The 21,595-nt window shown below is 49.8% G+C and overlaps 1 protein-coding gene across 5 annotated transcripts in view; it reads right to left on the reverse strand.

Moving 5' to 3' along the window:
• The window catches only part of CTIF (cap binding complex dependent translation initiation factor), a 284,019-nt gene that overhangs the window by 191,844 nt on the left and 70,580 nt on the right, over window positions 1–21,595 (reverse strand). For 4 of the 5 annotated variants that reach the window (XM_082699263.1, XM_082699266.1, XM_082699265.1 and 1 more), the window contains exons 2-3: window positions 18,496–18,701; window positions 4,277–4,348 (exon numbers count right to left, since the gene is read on the reverse strand). In XM_082699263.1, the coding sequence (XP_082555389.1) occupies window positions 4,277–4,348; window positions 18,496–18,675 (252 nt within the window). In that variant the 5' untranslated portion in view covers window positions 18,676–18,701. The remainder of the gene's footprint in view (window positions 1–4,276; window positions 4,349–18,495; window positions 18,702–21,595) is intronic. The other variant, XM_082699267.1, reaches the window with a different exon arrangement.

Consider the following 21,595-nt stretch of genomic DNA (forward strand, 5'->3'; position numbering starts at 1 on the left):
TTCTTGAGTATCCACAGAGGCTGAGTAAAAATTCAGGTACTTCTACTAAGATATTATTTGTACTAATGAGATAAACCGGCTCATAACCAAATACTATGATTACTAGAGGGCAACAAGATGACTGGCAGAAAACTCCTTTAACCCTTTCTATTTACCCTTTTACCCTTTTACCTTTTCCTGGGCCAGAGGTGAGCATGTATTTGAGGCTCACTTCTGCCTACCACCGGCCGTCCCTTGGGTCAGAGTCAATGTCGGCACCTAGAATGAACCTAGCTGCCGGTTAGCAAAGGTATCAGGGAGGGTAAGGGAACAGTGGAGAAATCAGGAAAATCCAGACTTGCTGCTACTTTTATCGGCTATCTGGATCCCACTGGTCTTTTCTAGAGACCCAGAAAACAATGAGAGATTTCCAAAAAGGTTCAGAGGAGTCTATCATTTTGCAGTAAAGGCGCTGAAACATGTGCCACACCTGGGTCAACATCTGATTCTCTGGACCCTTGACACAAGAATCTTCTCACTCCTTCCTGAGGCTTCGTTTGCTAGCGGACATCAGGATGGTACAGGGGAGTGCCCTCCTCTCATCATTTCAGGGAATGTGGGATCCCAGACCATTGGTCAGGACTCAAAGACATCATTTCTAACACAACCCCACCTTTCCTGGGCTCCGCAGGAAACTGCCCCATAAGGAGGTGTGCCCATTAGGGTTCTGGTGACGATTTCATCGCCTTGCTCAACAGCCAGCACTGCGGGCCAACAAGGACTTCAGACAGGAAGTCCTTCTCAAGGACTAATCAGACGCTCTGTTGCTGCTGTTGTGCACATTAATTTTCTTCCCTTGGCACTTCCGTGCAGACAGAGAAGAGCGGCTAGCTGCTGACCTCACACAACCTTTCATATACCTTTGGCTTTCTTCCCTGAATACTAAATCCCATGCTGGCACCCAGAGACGTTTTCTAAATGCACCAGGTTGCACTCTCTCCTATCAGCTACTCTCCTCTAAATCATCTCCACAATGATTCCCCCACTACCGTGAAAAGCTAGAAACGACTACAGCTTCCTAAGGGACAAGGTGATAGATGAGCTCTCTTGGAAAGAGGCCACCAGGACGCCACCAGGACGCCACCAGGACGCCACCAGGACGCCAAATAATCCCTAATATGGCCGAATCCCAGTTGTGGACGGTTAGAGAGCCCAATGTCCTCTGCGCCCCTTCTTCCTGTCTCATGGGACTCAGCCTGCCCTAGGTTATCCCCACTTTGTAGGGCTCAGAGAAGGCAAGGGTTTTCCCCTTCCCCTTCTCCTCACATTAGTTGAGATAACAAAATAAATAATCCAGTATATGACTACCCCCCAAATGGAGCCTGTATCTGGGCTATTCCTTCAGGGCAGGGTCGGTGACCTGCCACACAGAGCTCCCCGGGCAGAGTATAGAACCTCAGCATCCTCCAGTGGCTCCCACTCTCCTGAGCCCAAGTGGCTAAGGGGGAATGCAGCTCAGCCAACCACCCCAGTTTCAATCTACCTTTAGTTCCCTCTGAAATTCTCCCCTGTGGGTGAATGTGAGGGTGGCAGAGCTGTTCCGCCACCCCAATGACCTCAAAAAGCTCAGCAAAGTTGGTAGCCAGAGGAACAGGGCCCACCAGGGACCAACTGTATGGACTGGGCCTGGGCTAACTCAGTGCCGTCTCGGGAGTCTTAACTGAGTGACTACTGTGTGCAAAGCCCTAGGGCAGGAGTGGTCAGGGATAGAGAAGCAGCCCTAGTGCTCATCTCAAGTTGACCGGCTGGCTGAGGGGACAGTCAAATGTACGTGGAAGAATTTGATTCAGCATGAATTTGTGCCCCAGGAGCCCCCTCCAAAAAGGCTTCGTCCTCTGGGCTTATCAGGGAAGAGAGTCAGGTTTACATGTGTATTCAAAATTTTAATTTCAGTCTTTTTTTTTTTTTTTTTAGAGAGAGAGCAAGTAAGGAGGAAGGGGCAGAGGGAGAGGGAGTGATCCCAAGCAGGTTCCGTGCTCAGTGCAGAGCCTGATACAGGGTTTGATTCCATGACCTGAGATCACGACCTGATCCAAAATCAAGAGTTGGACGCTCAACCAACTGAGCCACCTGGGTGCCCCAAGGCAAGTTTATTTTAACCAGACCCCATCTCCACCCTTCTGGGGCTCTTCTTCATAATGAGCCTATGTCTCAGTTCTACCTACCAGGAAAGGATCAAATATGAGCCTTTTATGATTTCTTCTTTAAAGTCACTTGCATTCATTTTGTCTAACTCCACATACCCAAGCGAACTGTACAACTGCTTTCTGGAGGTGGGATTGGGGTGCTCATGGTACTAGGGTGCCCCCTCCCACAGGTCCCCCAGTCCTGCTCCATCAGCCTAGGGTCTGGCCGACTCCCCACCCACCAACCTCCAGGGGCGTGGACCTGGCCATGGAAGGATGCCATGGGGTGAGGGAGGCAGGTGAAGGGGAAGTGGGAGCACAAGTCGTTCTCTGCCCCCTGGAATCCTGTTTGGAGTGACAGGTGAATGAGACTGGGGAGAATGGGTAGGAAGAGGGGGCCCAGAGAAGGTGATTAAAGGGAGAGGGGGGAAAAAAAGGAAGATTCTGGAAGATTTCAGAGCCAGACACCTACTAACCAAATAACAGAGAGCTAGTATTTTGGTCTCTCATTTATCAGCCATTTATGTCCCCTATCCAAGAATTTAACCCTTCCCTGGAACCCTCTGGTTCTTGAGTCCCCAGACCCAAGATACCTTTGCCCCTGAAGAGTTAAGGCAGTCTTCAGGTAGGAAATCCCAGGGTAATTGGCAGGCAGTGCTCTGATGTGCCAGGCCTCAGGCCATGGCTAGAGGGATTCAGGGAGGATAACAGAGGGTTCCTGACCAAGTACTGGCAGTCTAGTGGCAGGGACAACAGTCCTCCACGGAAGAATACCTATTACAGTAAAGCAAAGTAAATGGCCAAATGGGGGGAGGGGCAGGTGAGAGACCTGGGTTCAAGTCCCAGCTGGGTGAGGTCATGACATCTCCATGGACTTCAGTTACAAAGTGGCATGGAGAAGCTAGACAGGCCCCCAGAGGTCACTGAGTTCCCTGATTTTTATAGGAGGAAGCTGAGGATGAGAAGAATTTCTACCCAGTTTGTGGCAGAGCAAATAGGAGAACCTGGGTCTCTTGCCTCCTCCCCTCCCCACCACCCCAACCCAGTGTTCTTGTCCGGCCTCCTGCCCAAGAAACAACGCAACACATACAAACAACCTGTAGTGTGAGAGGGCAGCCATCCCCCCACACCACGGTGGACAAAGCCCTGCAGTCTAAGAAAGATCTAGAACTGAGGCCACTGACCATCTTCGCTTAGGACAGAAGAGAGAGGAGTTTATTTAATTGGTGCCATGGAACTGAAGTGAGATACAAGCAAGCAGGCTCAGGGCAATGTGTGAACTCAGCTGCCCTGAAATTTTGAACAAGTGAGTGCAGGAGCCCATGTCTCTCTGGACAGGTACAGCACGAACCTGGGCTTGTGCTTCCTTTCCGCCTCCAATCCCATGGTCTTCCAGGAATAAGGTATCAACAAAAACAGATGGACAACCAGGGGATATAGGATGCCTGAGTGTTACCAGAGCAGCTGTCTCTTTCCTACCGGCCACAAACCCCATACCTGTGTGGGTGCCCCCTTGGGATCTCACAGGGAAGCAGCAGGGAGAGAAGCAGTGGGCTCTAGCAGGGAACAGGAAGCTGGATGGCTGGGGGCAGGGGGCACTGACAGCTCATCCCCACATTCTGCCCTTCTAGGTCCTCTGTTCACCTGGACCAGAAGTGATCTCAAATGCCCCACCAGCACCCGAACCTTAGGAATCACACTATTTGCGAGATCTATCACCAGTGCTGATATGTGAACCTCCAAGTTCATTCAGGCTACGACTGTATACAATTCAACACCTCATTTATCCACTCCCCCCTCAACGGATGTGCAGCTGTTTGCAGGTATTGACGCAAAAATTGTCAAATGACCAAAAAAACCCAAAAAACAAAAAACAAAAAAACCTCAAGCCAAAAACCTCAAGAATCTATGTGTTTTAAGGAAGGCATGCTTCACTGTGGGCTGGGTGTTCAGGGAGAACCTTCCAGAGTGCGGACCACACACTCCCCTCTCTTATTTCCTGCTCTCTCCACATCGCCCAGCCCACGAGAGCCATCACAAAGCCATCCCAGGAACACCAACAGACAAGACACGTGACCACCCCCAGAAGGTGCACAAAGCTGGTTCCCTACCTGCTGCGGGGGAGCTCGGCCTCGGGAGAAGGAACAGCTGCTGTCCAGCTGCTCACTGCAGTCTGTTGTCCACTGCAGGAGAGAAAGGAGTGGTCAGTGATGGCTGGACATGTAGGCTCTTCCTCACCCTACAGAGGCCTTCCTGAGACAGCCCTGACCTTCTGCAGGAGAGCCAGGATAAAATCCTATTTGGCCATTTTCAAAGACAAATCCTTCCCTACCAGCAGGTTCACTTTGGCATCTCCAAGTTCCACCTTGAGGTGACCCCTCTGGTGTATGCTTGGAGAAGGCAAAGTTCCTTCCCTTAACCTAAGCCCACCAGAAGGATCAAGACCGGCTGCCTTGCAGAGTCAACCACGTAGGACACAAGTTATTTACTTTGAACAACCAGCAGTGGATTTCCTAGGCTTTGTCCGGTCACCTACAAAATGCAGCCAGCAAGGCTGGCTGACTGCAAGGCTGAAATGAAGGACTTCTGTAAACCTATAAAGACACCGTAGAGATGTGAAATAGTAGTAACAGCACAGCTTTTCCTCTGTAAGGTGCCATGGAGCTATGTGGTGGTATTTTTATTATTGTGTTAAAAGCTAGCTAGCCCCTTAGGCTAATGTTGAACACTGACCTTGACCTACACCCTGTGTGATACACAAAGAACAGAGGAGTCCAATACCGATATTTGACATACTTGGTCAAAACAGTGAGCGTGAATGGCTCAAGGCCAGTGCAGTCTGGGTGTTGGAAAACCTTAGCTGGCCACATCCTCCTGACTGTGGGTCAAGGGCATGACCTTGGTTACAGGTACCAGTATACTCTTAGCTATCCAAACAAAATAACATGAGAGCCACAAGCATAGGAGCCACAGAGGTAATTTTAAACGATTTAGCAGCCAGATTTTACAAAGGAAAATGTTAACTTAAATTTAATAATATATTTTATTTCTCTCAATATACCCAAAATAAGATCCCTTCAACAGGTAATTAATATAAAACATTATTTTTTAAAAAGATTTATTTATTTATTTGAGAGAGAGCGAGCGAGAACATGCACGCACGCATATGTGTTGGGGGGAGGGGCAGAGGGAGGGAGAATCTCAAGCAATTCCATGCTGAGTGTGGAGCCCCAGGTGGGGCTCGATCTCAACACCCTGAGATCATCATGACTTGTGCCAAAATCAGGAGCTGGGCCCTTAATCGACTGAGCCACCCAAGTGCTCATAAAACATTATTAATGAGATCTTTTATATTCTTTCCATACCAAGTGTTTGAAATCCACTTAGAGCACATGTCCAGCTGGACACTGCAGAGGAGCTGACCCCTGCAGACTGCGATTCCCAGACTCCTGCGCTGGCTGGCTTCCAGCTCTGCTCAGCCACAGGAGGCAGGAAGAAGGCGTTTCTCTCTTCCCTCTATGCTTCAGGGGGACCTACCGGCAGGGGCTGTGTCTCCTTCATGGCTCTAGACCTCACCAGCGGTGAGGAGTCATGATCTTGACTCCTGGACTTTGGCAACCCATCTCTCCTCCTTCTGTGCCTCAGGCCTGGAGGTGGGATTGCTGATCTCTCTCTTTTTTTTTTTTTTTTGCTTCTCAGTTCTATCACCTGGGTAACCAACTGCCTGGAATAAATTTCCTCTGTCTGGATATTTGCAGTCTCAAAGCATCTCCCCCAAGATAGATACTAGTTGCATTAATTATTAATTATAATAAATATATTTATTAATTATGCGAAGGAAAGTGAGAAATCCGCCGGACACCACCTTAACCGAGAGAGGGGGGATAACACTGGCCATAATGAAGCCTGTCAGCTTCATGGACTCCCCAGTATGATGTGTCGAAGACGGCCCATCCCTTCTGAAGCGTTCTTGCCAAGAATGCACAACCTCCATCTAATCAGGAGGAAATACCAGGCAACCCAAATAGAACAACTTTCTGGGAAACAGGTAACCAGCAGTCCTCGAGTCAAGGTCATGGAAAACCAGACCCAGGAAGGGTACACAGATTAGAGGAGAATAAGGAGACATGGCAACTTGATGCCAGTCTGGATCCTGGAACAGAAAATCAGACGTTCGTGGGAGAACCAGTGAAATTCAGAATAAGTCTCATGATTCCAATGTTAATTCCTGAGTTCTCATGACGGTACGATGGTGATGTAAGGTGTTCATATTAGGGGAAGCTGGACAGGTCCGTGGGAACATGCTGGACTATGTTTACACCTTTAAGCTTAGTTAAAATAATTTCAAAATAATAAGTAATACATACCTGTATGTATACACACATATTTTTGAATGATATATATAGACACACATACATACCTACATATGTGCATAAAGTGCTTAAACTATTATAAAGACAGTTTTTATATCTTGCAGTGGCTTCTCCTTTCCTGGCTGGGATGGCCAAGGCATGCAGCAAATATAGGCTGGGATCATGCAGCCTCCACGCCATCCTAGGACAGCCTTGTGGAGAAAGGCTTCCCCCAACCCACGTGTCCCCAACACGTCATCCCCAGCTGCAGAGCACCTGGGTAACATCTCCTGGAACGGTGACTTGTTGGTGGGCACACTGCTGCGGTGAGCAAGCAGGGTGGGGACAATGGCTCCTCTAGCCAAGCAAGCAGAGAAAAGGCTAAGGTTTCACTCAGCGCTAGAGGCAAACTCAGCCCCCTGGTTAGGCTATAGGAGAGGGGTCCCGAGCTCCTGAAAGATGTCCCTTCTTCATCAAAGCCATCCTTAACTCAGTATCCGCCCACCAGAAGCCATTTCTCAGGCGCTTTTGGAGAAGGAACCTCCCTTCCCAGGAGAAGCAAGCCCTCTGATAACAGCAATGCCACGTGGATGGCGAGACTGAGAGAAGGAAGAGCGTGCCCTTGGCAGGCAGCTGGGGGGTGGGTGCGGGGAAGGAAAATGGGCAAGTGGGGATTCCCGGAGAAGCAGAAGCCTGGACGTGGACATAAGCAGTGGGACAGCTGCCAGCTCAGAGGCTGATGGCAGCAAGCACGACTCTCTGGTCAAGGCATTTGGAGACTTTTCCGGTAGACAGGGCCAGAAGAAGGGGGGTGACCTTGCTAGGGAAGGATGTCATCAGAGCCATGTCAGGGAAGGCTAACTAGCCCGGGCGGGGGCAGGGTGGGAAGCGGGGCAGGAGGCTTGGGTCCAGCATCCAGGTTCCCACTGGCAGTGGAGGCAAAGAAGGAAATGAAGAAATGGATCTGGGAGTGTGGTACAGACAAGCAGCAAGCAGAGGTGGTCAAGCCTGCAGAAACCCACCCCAGAGACCCAGTCAGGGCTGGACAGAGGCAGGTCCCTGGGCAAAGTGGTTGCGGAAGGGACTGTGGTCCAGCTGGGCATAGCTTTCCTGCGCCCAGCCCCTCGCCCCGGAAGGAATTCAGTGTGAATCCCTGCACTATCACAAAGCTGTGCCCACGGGGCTGGGCTCACAAGGCACCCAGCTCCAGCGCCTGAAGGAGCAGCAGTCCTGGGACGGCTGGGATCACCACCAGCAGGGATGAGGGCTCCTTCCTCGCTCCCTAAAGCCCATTGGGAACTCTCCCTTTCCCACTCCAAAGCTCCTGCCCACCTCTGCTGGGATTGCTCCTAGACCCCAGCCCCCACCCACTGCCTCCCACTTGCCCTTTCGGAACCATCACCTAGAAAAATCTCCAGACGCAGACCTTCCCCAAATTTGTCCTTTTCTGTCTGAGATGATTCTAGAATGGAGAGAAGATTCTGCCTGGAGAGCAGGCCCAGCTGGCCCATCCCCCACCGCCTGATTCCATACTAGGGAGTTTCTCCTTCAAGGAAAACCGGTTTACTGCTAGGAGCAAGTCCTCTGGGGAAAGAGTGGTGTCCTCCTGAGAAGGTCACTGAACACAAGGAGGCAGGAAAAGTGGGACATTTTCCTATATGGAAACGAAGGACATCGAATTCGTGAGAGTGGTGTGGGGCCTCCAGCCTGCTGCTATGATTTATTTCTTACTTTAAAAACCTGAAACACAGATGGCACAGGGTGAAGACTTCATAAACAGGGGAGTACAGATGCTTATTCTATACCCAAAATAGATGCTTATTCTGTTACTCTTCGCTCTTATCGGCACAATTAAATTATCTCATAGCAGGGGCACCTGGCTGGCTCGGCTGGGGGAGCAGGTGACTCTTCATTTCAGGGTTACAAGATCAAGCTCCACACTGGGTGTAGAGATCACTTACTAATCTTAAGCAATAAATTAAAAAAAAATTCATAGTAAAAAAATATAACCTGCTTTCTTGTCATCTGTATCCCAGGAGGGACAGTATTTTAGGATCCGAGTTGGTAAAATATAGGGGGAACCCATGGGGCCCTGGGGGAGGAAAAGCACAGAGTGGGGGGAGCTGAGGGTATACTTTTCAGGGGTATGAAGCCCCCCAGGGACGGCACTCCCCGATATCCAGCTACATTACAAGGCTTGAGCCAAACCAGCAAGTTGACTCAGTACAGGACGAGACAAAGAGACAAATGGCAAAACTGCATCCCTGCACCCACGTACAAATGGGAATTCAGATCCTAGATTCTATTATGATGAGGCTAGTGTTTCCAGTCAGGGGAAAGGAGAGATCATCAATAAACACTGGGATTGAGACAACTGGAGGAAAGTGAGGAAAAGTAACCCTCGATGTCTGCCTCACACTGTCACCAGCACATTCCAAGTTGATCAAATGCCAACATATGAGTTTTAGACTATACTCGGTGTGACAAAAGGAATCCTGGGCAAAATGAAAGGCAAGTGAAAGGCTATGTGTGTGTGGCGAGCGCATGTATAACAAAAATGAGTTCGTCACAATGTATCTAGATTTCATTTACATCTAACCTATGACATATGTTAACATTTACTCCTCATAGCCATCTGGGCACCTTTCCTATGCCCACTTTGCAAATACAGGATCTGAGGCATAGTATGGCTGATAACTTGCCCAGGGTTACACAGCCAAAAAGTGGCAGAATGAGTAAAGGCATAAATAGCTTTTAATTCAAAGAGCCAATAAAAGTGTTGGATACTAAATGCAATGTGTGATCTTGGATTAGACACTGAACCAGAGATTTTTTTATTATAGAAAAATATACAGAACATAAAATGTACCATTTTCAAGAGTGTATTTCAGCGGCATTAAGTTCATTCACATTATCCTGCAGCTGTCACCACCATCTATCTCCAGGACTTTTTCTTTCCTTTTTTTTAAAGATTTTATTTATTTTTTGAGAGACAGCGAGCAGGAGCCGGGGGGTGGGGTGTGCAGAGGGAGAAGCAGACTCCCTGGTGAGCAGGGAGCCCCATGTGGGACTCAATCTCAGGACCCTGGGATCATGATCTGAGCCAAGGGCAGATGCTCAACCGACTGAACCACCCAGGCGCCCCATCTCCAGGACTTAACTTTATCATCTCAACCTGAAACTCTGTCCCCATCAAACCCTCACCCCCGACTCCTGCCCTCCCAACCCCTGCCACCCATTTCATTCTTCTGCTTTCATTCTCTGCAAGCTTTGCTATTGTCAGTGTCTCATCAAGTGGAATCCCATAGTAGCTGTCCCTTTGTGTGTGGCTTATTTCACTGAGCATAAAGTCCTCGAGGTTCATCCATGTTGCACATGTCACAGGATCTCCTGTTCTTCTTGAGCCTCAATACTCTTTCATTGTATGGACAGACCACAGTTGGTTTATCCAGTCATCTACTGATGGGCACTTGGGTTATTTCCACCTTTTGGCTAGTGTGAATAATGCTGCTATGAATATGGGTGTATAAATATCTGTCCATGTCCTTGTTTTGAATTCTTTGGGGGTATATATCCAGAAGTAGAATTGCAGCCTCACATGGTAATTCTATGTTTAATTTTTGAGGAACCTACAATTTCTTCCTTCTTCCCTTCCTGTTTTCCTTTCCCTTGTTTCATCCTTCCCTTTCATCCTTCCTTCCCTCCTTCCTGAACCTTTCCTTCCTTCTTTTTTTGCTATAAAGGATATTACTGGGAAAACTGGTGAAATATAAAGTCTATGCATTAAATAATAATACTGTTTCAGGGTTTACTTCCTGTACTATGACTATGTCAGAGAATGTCCCTGTTCTTAGAAAATACACATTGAAGTGTTTAGCAATAAAGGGGAGTCTGCACCTTACTCTCAAATACATAAAAAAAGAATCCCTTTAGAGAATCTCTTTCTCTCTCTTTCTCTCGAGAGACGTGAGAGGCAGAAAGCAAAGTGGTAAAATAAGAAAATCGGATGCTCCGGGTGAAGGATAGTCAGGGATTCTTGGTACTATTGTTGACATTTTTATTTATGTCTGTATTTATTTCAAAGTGAAAAATCACTTAAAAGGTCATCTTATTCAGGGTTTCTTAATCAAGGGGGTGGTAGGACCACCCAGGGAAGAGTTTGAGGGCTCCTTGTCCATGGAGAGGAGAAACAAGAAGGGGAGGTGGGAGCAGAGACTGGTGGGCAGCCCACTCTGCATCCCTGTGATGCTCCAGAAAAGCCTGGTGTGTGAGAGGGAGGAGGCCCTGCCCTAGGGCTGAGATTTGAGAGAAGAACAAAGGCTTTATGCACATGTCTTAAAAAGAAAAAAAAAAAAAACAACAAAAAAAACTTTCCTGTTGTAGAGGCAGCGTAATGTAGTGATTAGGAGCTCGAGTTCTCGACGCAGTGAATCTTGAGTTCTCACTCCTGCTTCTATTACTCTCTCAACTTGGACAAGCCACCTTATCCCTAAGACTCAATTCCTGTTCCCCCTCCCCACAATAATGAATAGGAACTACCAATAGGAAAGAGGTTAACTGGATGACAACTGGAGTAAGACCACCTGGTTCAGACCTCAGACTGGCCACACATTTGCTGTGTGACCTTGCTCTGCTTATTCAACCTCTCTGTGCCTTAGTTTCCTCCCCTGTAAACTAGTAACAATAACAGTATCTTCACAGAATTGTTGTGAAGAGCAAATGAGTTAACATGGACTCATTTCAGTGTCTCTGTTAGTTACTGCTCATATCCTCGGTCTCCTAGGGCTCAATCTTAGACCCTCTTCTCTAAGCTCATTCCTGGGCTTAAGATGCCATCCGTATGCTGCTATTGACAGATATAAGTCTCCAGGTCATTCCTCTCCTCTGAACACCACCTCTGCACACCCACCTGCTTCACTGGCATCTCCACCGAGACGTTAATGCTATCTTAAACCTTACATGTTCCAAAACTCGACTCTTGATCTTTGCTCTCCAAAGCTATTCTTGGGGTCTCCTATATATCTCTCATTTCTGTAAAGTCTATTCCTCCAGTTACTCAGGCTAAAATCCTCAAGGTTATTCATCAGAAGATCACGTTATCTGTACTTTTAAGGTATAACAAGACTGCCCCTTACCACCTGCACAGTGACCCCACGGCTCCAAGCCACCATCCCCTCTTGCCTGCACCAGCCAAACAGCTTCCTGGTCTCCCCGCTTCCTTTCCTGACCACTCCCCACTGCCAGCTCCTTCCATAGCCTCTTCTCCTCACAGCCTCCCGAGTGACCCTATGTAGGCAGTCATACCATACCTGTCCTCTGCTCAAAACCCTTTAGCACCATCCCATCTCACTAGAGAAAATGCCAGAGTCCACACCAGGGAGAGAAAGGCCCTGCAGATCTGCCTCTTCTATGACACTCTCCCTTGCTCACTCTGCTCCAGCCAGAATGGCTCCCAAGCTGTTCCTCGAAGCAGGACACGCTCCCACACCAGAGCTAGGCCCTCAACATTCCCTTTACCTGGAACACTGGTTCCCACATGGCCTCATTTTCTTACTTTCTTCAAGTCTTTGCTCTAAAGTCTGAGTAAGCTCCCTGGGACAGCCCAGCACTATCCCCTCTCCTGCCCACTCAGGTGTAGAACACCTTCTACCATCCTATTTCCTTCTTGGTCTGTCATTGGTCTTTCTCCATTTGAAAGGAAGCCTGGGAGATTGGGGGGGGGCAGGGATTATGGTTTATTCTGTTCTTGAGTTTATCCCCAGAGCCTAGAACAGGGCTTGAATGAACAAAACCTTAGCTCTAATTATACTTCATTCTTAAACCAATAGTGATTCACAGAGGCAGATTTAAAACAATTATACTTTGTGTCACAACCCACCAAACGAAGTCTAGATCATGCTAAAAAAAAGTGACTAGGCTATAAATTACAGGTATGCGAGTTCAACATTGTAAAAGGTACATAAAGAAAAAACAGTACCCTATATAACATTAGTTATATCACAAAGGCATGATGGGTTTCTTCCTCCGTTTCCTGATTACCTCTGTTTTTCCAATTGTTGTTTTAAAAGTAAAATAAAATTTTAACTCACTAAAAAAAGACAGGTAATCAGACTAAAAAGGGCGCTTCTTCACTAGACACCAAGAAAATGAAAATTAAGAGGCCAAGAGATGCTCTGTCTCAATACACCGGTGGCGGCATGAAAAACAGAACATTCTAGGAAACAATCTGACAATAGCTATTAAAAATGATTTTATTTCTCAGCATCTACCTAAATAAACACTCTTACATGTGCAGGAGGAGGCACGTTCTGTAACATTCGTTGACATGTCTTACATTTCCAGGGGAAAACTCAGAAGTTCCTTGAATCCCCCTCAGCAGGTGCATGCATCCATGGCACAGACTACAATGTAGCCATTAAACAGAACACCGTGGGTGTACAAGGCTGGAAGAATCCCTGGGGCATACAGCAAGGTAAAAGATGTAGGTTATTGAACAATATATTCATTGGCTATGATTAATGAGGTTTGTTTTTTAAATTTATTTATTTGTCGGGGAGAGAGAGCACACAAGGAGAGGGAGCGGCAGGCTGAGGGAGAGGGAGAAGCAGGCTCCCTGCTGAGCAAGGAGCCCGATGCAGGACCCAATCCCAGGACCCTGAGATCATGGCCGGAGCTGAAGGCAGATGCTTAACCGACTGAGCCACCCAAGCATCCCTGACTTATGATTTTGAAATAATGTGCTTCTGTAAGTCCTATGCTATATATAGGTTGGTAAAAGCAAGAAAAAGGATGAAGTCCACTCACCAATCAAGGTGGTGGTAAGAGGTAGCAGCTAAGGGATATTTTATTGCTAATATTAGAATTTTGTGTATCCTAAGAACTATGCATAGAGTACTCATGTAAGTAAAAATGAATCCTCTCTCTAAGAAGGAGGATGAGGCCCCCATGCTCAAGTGTCCCACAGTTCCCCTTCAACTCACTTCTTCAGTTAAGCCCTTCATGGGTGGTCCACCACTGAGGGCTTCCTCCTCCAAGCAAAGTCAGCAGGGGAGTGGGTGCAAAGGGCAGGAGGCAACGAAGGAATGGGATAGAAGGGGGATGAGGGAACAGCGAACAGGGAAGGCAGAATGGAGGAAAAACACGAGAAAGAGAAGGAAAAACACGGTGAGTGAGAGAAGCCATGCCAACCTGAATATTTGTATCCCATTCTTCTTATCCGCATGGTTACACTGGTCTTGTGAAGGACACTCAGCATTTTAGACAACGCCTAGGAGCCTTAAGTGCCCGACATCCTCAAAAAGGACCATAGGAAGTTCTTTTCACCCTCAATGGTTCATTTCACCTTCAATGTATCTGCTCTTTACAATGTTCTTACATTCTATGCATTTGACAGTGGAGCTTGAGGCAGGTGGCCAGAAGTGGGGAGGGAAGGACTGGGGCCCCACTCAGCCACCATGAAGCAGTGTGGTTTGGTCCGTTCCCACCTCTGTCCTCCAGCAGGCTTCTCTCCTGTGGAACAGGGCTATTATCCTCCGTTCTCTCAAAGACACAGGGAAGACAACTTTCAGGACGTGCCTTATGGACTTGGAATCCACTGGAGTGCAGGCACTCCTGATATGTCTATGGGGGGCATGCAATTTTATTTTATTTATTTTTTTAGATTTTATTTATTTATTTGACAGAGATCACAAGTAGACCGTGGGGGGCGGGGGGAAGCAGTCTCTCCACTGTGCAGAGAGCCCGATGCAGGGCTCAATCCCAGGACCCTGGGATCATGACCTGAGCCAAAGGCAGAGCCTTAACCCACTGAGCCACCCAGGCGCCCCCTAATTTTAAATATGGTATCCCAAAAGCATTGGGAAATGTAGAACATACATTCTCTTGGTTACTCATCTAAAGAAAAGGAAGCTCACTGGCTCACTCTATCTATCTATCTTCTCTATCTAATCTCTTTCCATTCTTCCATCCATCTTTCTTCCTACTTCTTGCTAAAGGAGGGGAGGGGGAGAACACAACTGTACAAGCTTCATGAGGCATTTTCTTCTGAGGGCCAACCATCATCTCTCATATCCTAAAAAAAATGATCTCACCAACTGAAAAGCAACATTATTCTCCCCTCTCTCAAGTTTTCTCAACGTTTCCAAGATTCTTCCAATTTTCCTCTCCCAGAGACATCAAAACACCACCGCAGACAGGCAGATGGGGACATTCTCTGAGGATTTTGTTTTGTTTTGTTTTGGTTTTTTTTTGGTTCTTCGCCTCCATTTAAAATAGTCATCAGGTTAAATAAGAAAAAGCAAAAAGGCTCTAGCAGAAAGACTTTCCTTAAAGCTTTGTCAACAGATGGGGCTCCTGGGTGGCTCAGTGGGTTAAGCCACTGCCTTCGGCTCAGGTCATGATCAGGGTCCTGGGATCGAACCCCACATCAGGCTCTCTGCTCAGCGGGGAGCCTGCTTCCCCCCCACCCCCACCGTCTACTTGTGAGCTCTCTCTCTGTCAAATAAAAAAAATAAAATTAAATTAAAAAAAAAAAAAGCTTTGTCAACAGAGACTTTATTTTTTTTTAAAGAATGTGCCATATAAATACATCTAACCCCAGCCTTTCCGAAAGCTGTCCACTGCCGCCCTTCCTCTGGAGTCCGCTCCCCTGCTGTGTCTGTGAGCGTCTGGTAGTGGGTTTGGTGGGCATCGGGTTAAAACATCCCTCCTTGGCCACTGGCACACAGGCAGACCCCAGGCGCTTGCCAGGTGTTCCCATTCTTCCAGGGAATTTCAGAGATCGCAGGAAGTTTAAGGAACACATCGGATGTTGGAAGTGGCCATGTTTTCCACACAGCCTCCCAACAAACATCTATTTGAAAGCCCCTGCAGATGTGGACATCCAAGCATGGTCAGGCCTGACCTCTCCCAGAAGCAGCAGCCACAAGGGCAAGGCCCAGAATGAGAGAGCACAGGGAGGCCAGAGATACCAGGAGGGGCCCTGCCTCCAGAATTTTCTCCCCAGTGGCTACTGTGGGAACAGAAATTCTACCGTGGGTCAGGTATTCCTCTGGGGTAAAGCTTCATGGCATCTTTGGACACTCCTCCTATGAAAGGAGCCTACCTCAGGAGGAGGAGTCTCCAAAGGGACCCCGCTGTAGGCCGTGGGAGGACACAACAGTCTGGGAGGCGGGCTGCATGGGCCGACCAGCCCCGCACCCCACCCACGGTGCTTGGAGTATGCGAGAGTCCGTCCACCTAATTCCCTCCCCTTCCTGTCCTCCACGACCCAAAGAGGTTCATTTCCCATGGAAATGGTCCAGTTTAGTCTGAGCCCGTCCCCCCTCTCCTGGCCACTTCAGGGGATGCTACTGCTCAGTGTACGATAAAGGCGGCTGAAACTAACACATCCTCAGACAAGGCACCCGCTCCGCGCAATCAGCTGTAGACCCCTGGTCACCCACCCCCGCCTCAGTTTCTGTACTTCTTAAGGCTGTTCTTCTGGATCGTGGCCACCTTTTCTGAAACATGTCGACATCAGTGACAGTGGCTTCTCTGCCCCGCCAATCAGCTCCCCGGCCCTCCTCTTGATCTCTTCTCCGCTCAACACCTCCACGCTCGTGCCCAGCCTTCCACTGCCCGCTGCTGCACTTCCTGCCCTGGACTCCCAATGCCCACTCCTAGGCACTCCCCTTTGCTATTCACTCCTGCAGGACTCCAGCCACTCACCCACTCCCTGGGACCCCCAGTCCACTGACCCACCACCCTTCAGCAGCTCTCTCTGCCTTGGGTCCTCACTCCTGTCCTCGCCTGGCTCAGTGTCAGGGAATGTGCTGTCCTGACTCCTTCTACCCCGCCCTTCTTTCCCTCCAGCTTCACCGCCCAGAGAAACCTCAGCCCCAGTTAAATTCAGTTCTGTAACTCTTCACCTGCACCTGCGCCATCGTGGCTGAAAACAGCTGGAGAAACTCACGGCTATGTTGCACAATGGGTCATTCTGGAAGCACGGCTATAAGCCTGGAAAAGCCCCCCTATGTGATCGTGGGTGAGCCAAGGTCAAGCCTTCTCCTCTACTCAAGGCCACAGTTCCACGGAGCCTTCCCTCTGCCCCAGACCACTCCCATCCATGCACGACATATTGTAGATGCTCCCGTTTTGACCTCGCTTCCCCAAATACCAGGTCTCTCCCCTTTACAGAGACACCCCTGTAATACATAGAGGATCCGTATTACCCTCCCCATCTGCAACCCATCTCCTGACCATTAGCCCCTGCCCCTTGATGGGCACCTCTCTAGGCAGGGTCCCCTCATGAGCCCCCATAGCTTGTCAGGTCCTTCTCGGTCTTCCTCTTCCATGGCCCAGCAGCTGCCATCGACACAGCTAAACCACCCCCCATCTCCTTGAACACATCCCACCTGATGGGTCCCTCCTCCCAACCGGGCTTGCTCAGTGCCGGCAGACCGCCCGGCTCGGCGCCTGCACTTGTTATCAACGTGACCCCCTTTTCTCCCTGACTCATCTCCTCTGGCTCTCCCTTTTGCTCTGCACCTTGGTCGCCTTGCTGACCCAGGATACTCCTCCAGCTGGGCCTTTGCTAGCCCCTCACCTACTTCGGTGACATCCTCCCTTATATTTCTACTTAAAACTACAAACCCCTCCCCGTGCTCATCACTCCCTATTTTGTTTTCTTAATTTATTTTTCTGCACAGCAATTGTTACCCATCCCTAGAATGTAAGGCCCATGAGGGCAGAACTTTATGCCTCTTTTGCTTGCCCCCAGATACCCAGCCCCAGCATGGTGTCAGACACATGGGAGATGTTAGATACATGCTTATAGAGCAAATTTAAGCATCACTTCTCTCTCAGGGCCAGTTTTTCTCTTCCCTGCCTTTGTGGGGTAAGGTGTAGGATCATTATATCTTCCAAATGTCCCAGGTTAACCCCCAGTCACGAGTTCCAGGTTTCCTCTGGCTTTCCGAATGGCCAGAGGATCTGGGTCTTCTGCCCACCCACTTGGCTTTTTCTCCAAAGCAGGGTACCCAGGTGGTCCCCCTCTATTGGTCAGAGGAGACCCGGCTTGAGGTAGGACAACAAGAGCAAGACGTGAACACCCAAGATCCAGATCCTGAACAGGAGGAGGAATGCATCCTGTGTCTCCTTGTGCAGAAAACACCCTGCTTTTCTGTAGCTTTGGGAGCCTCTAACCCCCTTTTACCTTCTAATATTCCTGAGGCAACAGGATAATCCCTATTCACCCACTAAGAAAATCAAGACTCAGAGAAGCTGAGAGGTTTGCCCGAAGTCACACAGACAGCTAGAAGGACATTTAGAACCAACTCTTGAAGCAATATCTCCTGGGGATTTACAGTATTAAGGAAAGATGCATGTGACATCACCATGACCCCTAATGGCTCACACTTTACTCTTGAGAACTTCAGGTTTCCAAATCTTGGCCCACAGTCAGCAAGTCTGTTTTCCACCCAAGCCCAGCGCTGCCACAAACTAGCCCATGGCCAGACGACACCAACCTGACACTCTGCTCAGAATGCCTCGGGCACCTTCGTAGGGCCGGCACACAGAGCCCCTGATGAGTGCCTGAGACCAGCTCTTTGGCTGCCAACAACGGCCTGTATTTGAAATCAGAGAAAATGTTCCCAAGTTACAGCCTTTGGTAATGTGCATGCTGGAGAAGCCACAATCTCCAGACGTCTCCTAGAACACGAGCTCATGGAGGACAGGGAACTGTGCCTAGCACGTAGCAGGCTCTCAGTGAATCTGTGTCCAATGAATTTTGAGTCTGGCCGGGCCCAGGTGGCCCAGTGGGGCAGGGCGGAGGCGCAGTGGAGCCGAGGGACTCCCTGCCTGGATTCCAGGCTCTGCCACCCGGGGCCAGCCGTGCCTCAGAATCAAGGGCCAGGCGGCTAGATGCTCCCTGGATTTAGGGTCCCTCACCCCCCTGCACTGGAACCTGCACCTGCCCAGGCCCCGCCGGCACTCACCTGGGAGATGTGTGACTGCGTCTGCTCGCTCTCGCCGTCCCCCTCCGTCTTGTCGGCCAGCAGCCCCTGCACCTGGTACTCGAGCACGTAGCTGTCAATGAAGCGCTCCAGCTCCTCGATCTCCTGAGAGCGGCTGCTCCCAGCCTCAGATGAGGCAGACGCAGCGGAGGAGTTCTCCATCCCTCCAGCTCAGGGGCTGCGGGGGGCTGCAGGAGACAGAAGAGTGGGCGGGGTGAGACCACGCAGCTGGAGGGAGGTGCGGGTGAAGCCCGGTTGAGAACCACTCCCCGGGGCGCTCCTGGGACGTCCTCTCCTCCGTCCCAGCCTCCCAGCAACCCACAGAAGTCAGTGGGGCGCCAGTTTGCCTTCAGGGTGAAGAGTGCTGCAACTCCCCCTGCACGTGGAGGGAAGCTGAGGCCCAGACAAGGCAGGCAGCGCGCCTAAGGAGGCCACGCAGTACTTGTGCAGCGTTGGGCGTTAGTCCACACCTGGGCCTTGCCACCTGGGGTTCTGCAGGACGCAGACCCAGCCCCCATGCCAGGCCCCGCTTCCCCACCTAGGGTTAGCCAAGTCTACCACAAAGCAGAAAGAAACAGACCACGGGCTTTGATAGCCCGGACCCAAGCACTGGAACGTACCAGGGTCTCCAGACACAAACCCCCTACGGGGTCTCCTTCTAAAGAGATGCTTTCTCTTGGGACATCACACGGCCCCCTAAATCAGGTGAGGCCTGCAGGCCTTGATGGTCTACACACAACTTTGCAGCCTTGTTATGCTGCAGCTCCTCAGGACACATTACGCTCGGTCACGGAAGGACATGACTGATTTTTAATGACAGAGTATGAAGAGTCTGGGAGAGCACAGGCCAGCCAACGGCGCCATCTGGCCACCCCTCATAGGCACGTGGCTCTCCCATGAGCCCTCGGGCCCTCTCTCCATGCTGGCCTGGCTTATCGTGGCTGGCATTCCGGGGTTACCCGCTGACGGCCACCTGCAGAACCGCCGTCCTTCCCTGACTGGACTGGGTCAACCCAGCCATCGCAGGAGCCCACTCCTATTCCTCAAAGCCCCCACCGGACCCCACCTGGAAGTGGGGAACTGGAACCCTTCTCACCTCTAGGTCCCTTCCCATCAGAGACCCTTCCCTTCCTTCTGACAGGCTATAGGCCAGATGGGAAGGGGCTTCAAGGCTTATCTGGTGTCCCTTTCATCATCAGAAAATCACTGCTTTCTCTGGGGGACTGCGTTCAAGCAGGAGGAAGCCCAGCCTGCATGGGGTTTCATCATCAGAATGAGTAGAGTGGTCTTCTACCAAACGACCCACAGTAGATACACAAGGAGCGCACAGGGCTCTGAGACCACAAGGGACTGCATGTATCCAAGAAGTGACTGTGCATAATAAAGGTAAGGTCCTCGAATATTGAAAGGAGCATTAGAATTTCAAGACCTTAGATTACTGAGAACTTTTTGGGAACATAGCTATTCACCAGCTATCAAGGGTGTGTTGAGTTTTCAACTGTAATGGATCCAGAGGAGGGCACTGGGCTCCAGAAATGCTGCTGAGACCATGAATATGGACTTCCCTGGACCGTCCTTCGGCTTTTCTGAAGTTGGTGCTGGTGGTGGGGAAGAAGAGCTGCCCGGGGGGACACACACATTCCTCAACTGATTTCCTGGCTCATATTTTGGTGTTCGGCTGCATTTCCCTGCCTCCACAGGGCGCCAGGTCTGTTGCGGCGGAACCGTGTAGTGCTGATTCTGGGTTCTTGAGCTCTGCAGCCCGGGGGCTCCTGGGTATGTCCTCCTGACCCAGAAGGAAGAGTCCAAAGTTTCGGGCCTGGGTGCCCTCCTCAGAGGGTGGCAGCGGGTCTACAGGGAGTTGGCTCAGACTGGGGAGAAGCACGCCGAGTAGTGTAGCGCCATGGGGGTAGGTGAAGGCAGGGATGTCCCAGAAGGCCCGTTCATCCACCTGCCATTCAAAGCCTATAGCAGGCTTACATCCTTTCTACCACCAAGGCCCACCTTACCCCTCCTGCTCCAATGGTTGCCCACGAACCCCTCTTGCCCTACTTCTTCTACTGGCCACATGCCACATGTGGTAGGCAGAACCCTAAGAAGGTTCTGGGTGTACACCTTCTCCCAGTTACTCAATCAAACACTAATCTAGCTACTCCTGGGAAGGGATTTTGCAAATATAACTAAATTCCCAATCAGCAGACCTTAAAATGACTATTCAGGAAGGCCTCATGCAGGGCCATGAGATCCTTAAAACTGGAATGGGAGGTAGAGACAGAGATTCAAAACATGAGAAAGGAGCAACACACTGTTGCTGGTTTGAAGAAGGAGTGCATGCAAAGAAAGCACGCAGCGTCCTGGGATCAAGAGAAGAAATCCCTGGTCAATGACCAGCAAGGAGAAGGGCACCCCAGTCCTACAACAACACCCAAGTTCTACAAGCAAGTGATTTCTGCCAGCAATCAATGAGCCTGGGAGCAGACTTGACCCGCCAGTCTCCAAAGGAGAACTCCGCCTGGCTGACACTTGGGGTTGTCTGATGACTTACTGAGCTGGCCTTCTGACTTTTAGAACTGTGAGATAATAAGCAGGTATTGGTTTAAGACGCCAAGTTTGCAGCAGTTTGTTACAAGGCCATAGAAAACGAACATGTGATGCTCTCTTGGCCTCTGCTTTTGCTCACACCGTGCCCCTCACCCAGAGACAGGTTCCCTTCCCTCTGCCTACAAAATCTAGACGTCCTTACACTCACACAATGTTAGAATAGTGTCTCAGAGGCCATCTGGCAACCAGCACAAGCCCCTGCTCTCAGACTGGGCTAGTGGACAAAGGATCTACCCCACCTTGGCCCATGGGCATGGATACTCTGATTTCTAATAACAGGAATGGCTCAAGTGCCCTGGGCCCATATCATGTGCCAGCCACTGTTCTCAGCAATTTATACGCCTTTTGCCACTTACCCCTCACGATAACACCATGAAACTGGTATAAATCCACTACTTAGAAGTGAAAACTGAGGTTCAGAGAGGTTAGGTAACTGGCTCAAGTTTGCACAGCACAGGTCCAGGCGCCCCTACCCCCCACT

The sequence above is a fragment of the Mustela nivalis genome (assembly GCF_964662115.1).
Source record: "Mustela nivalis genome assembly, chromosome: 14".
NCBI classification, from domain to species: domain Eukaryota; kingdom Metazoa; phylum Chordata; class Mammalia; order Carnivora; family Mustelidae; genus Mustela; species Mustela nivalis.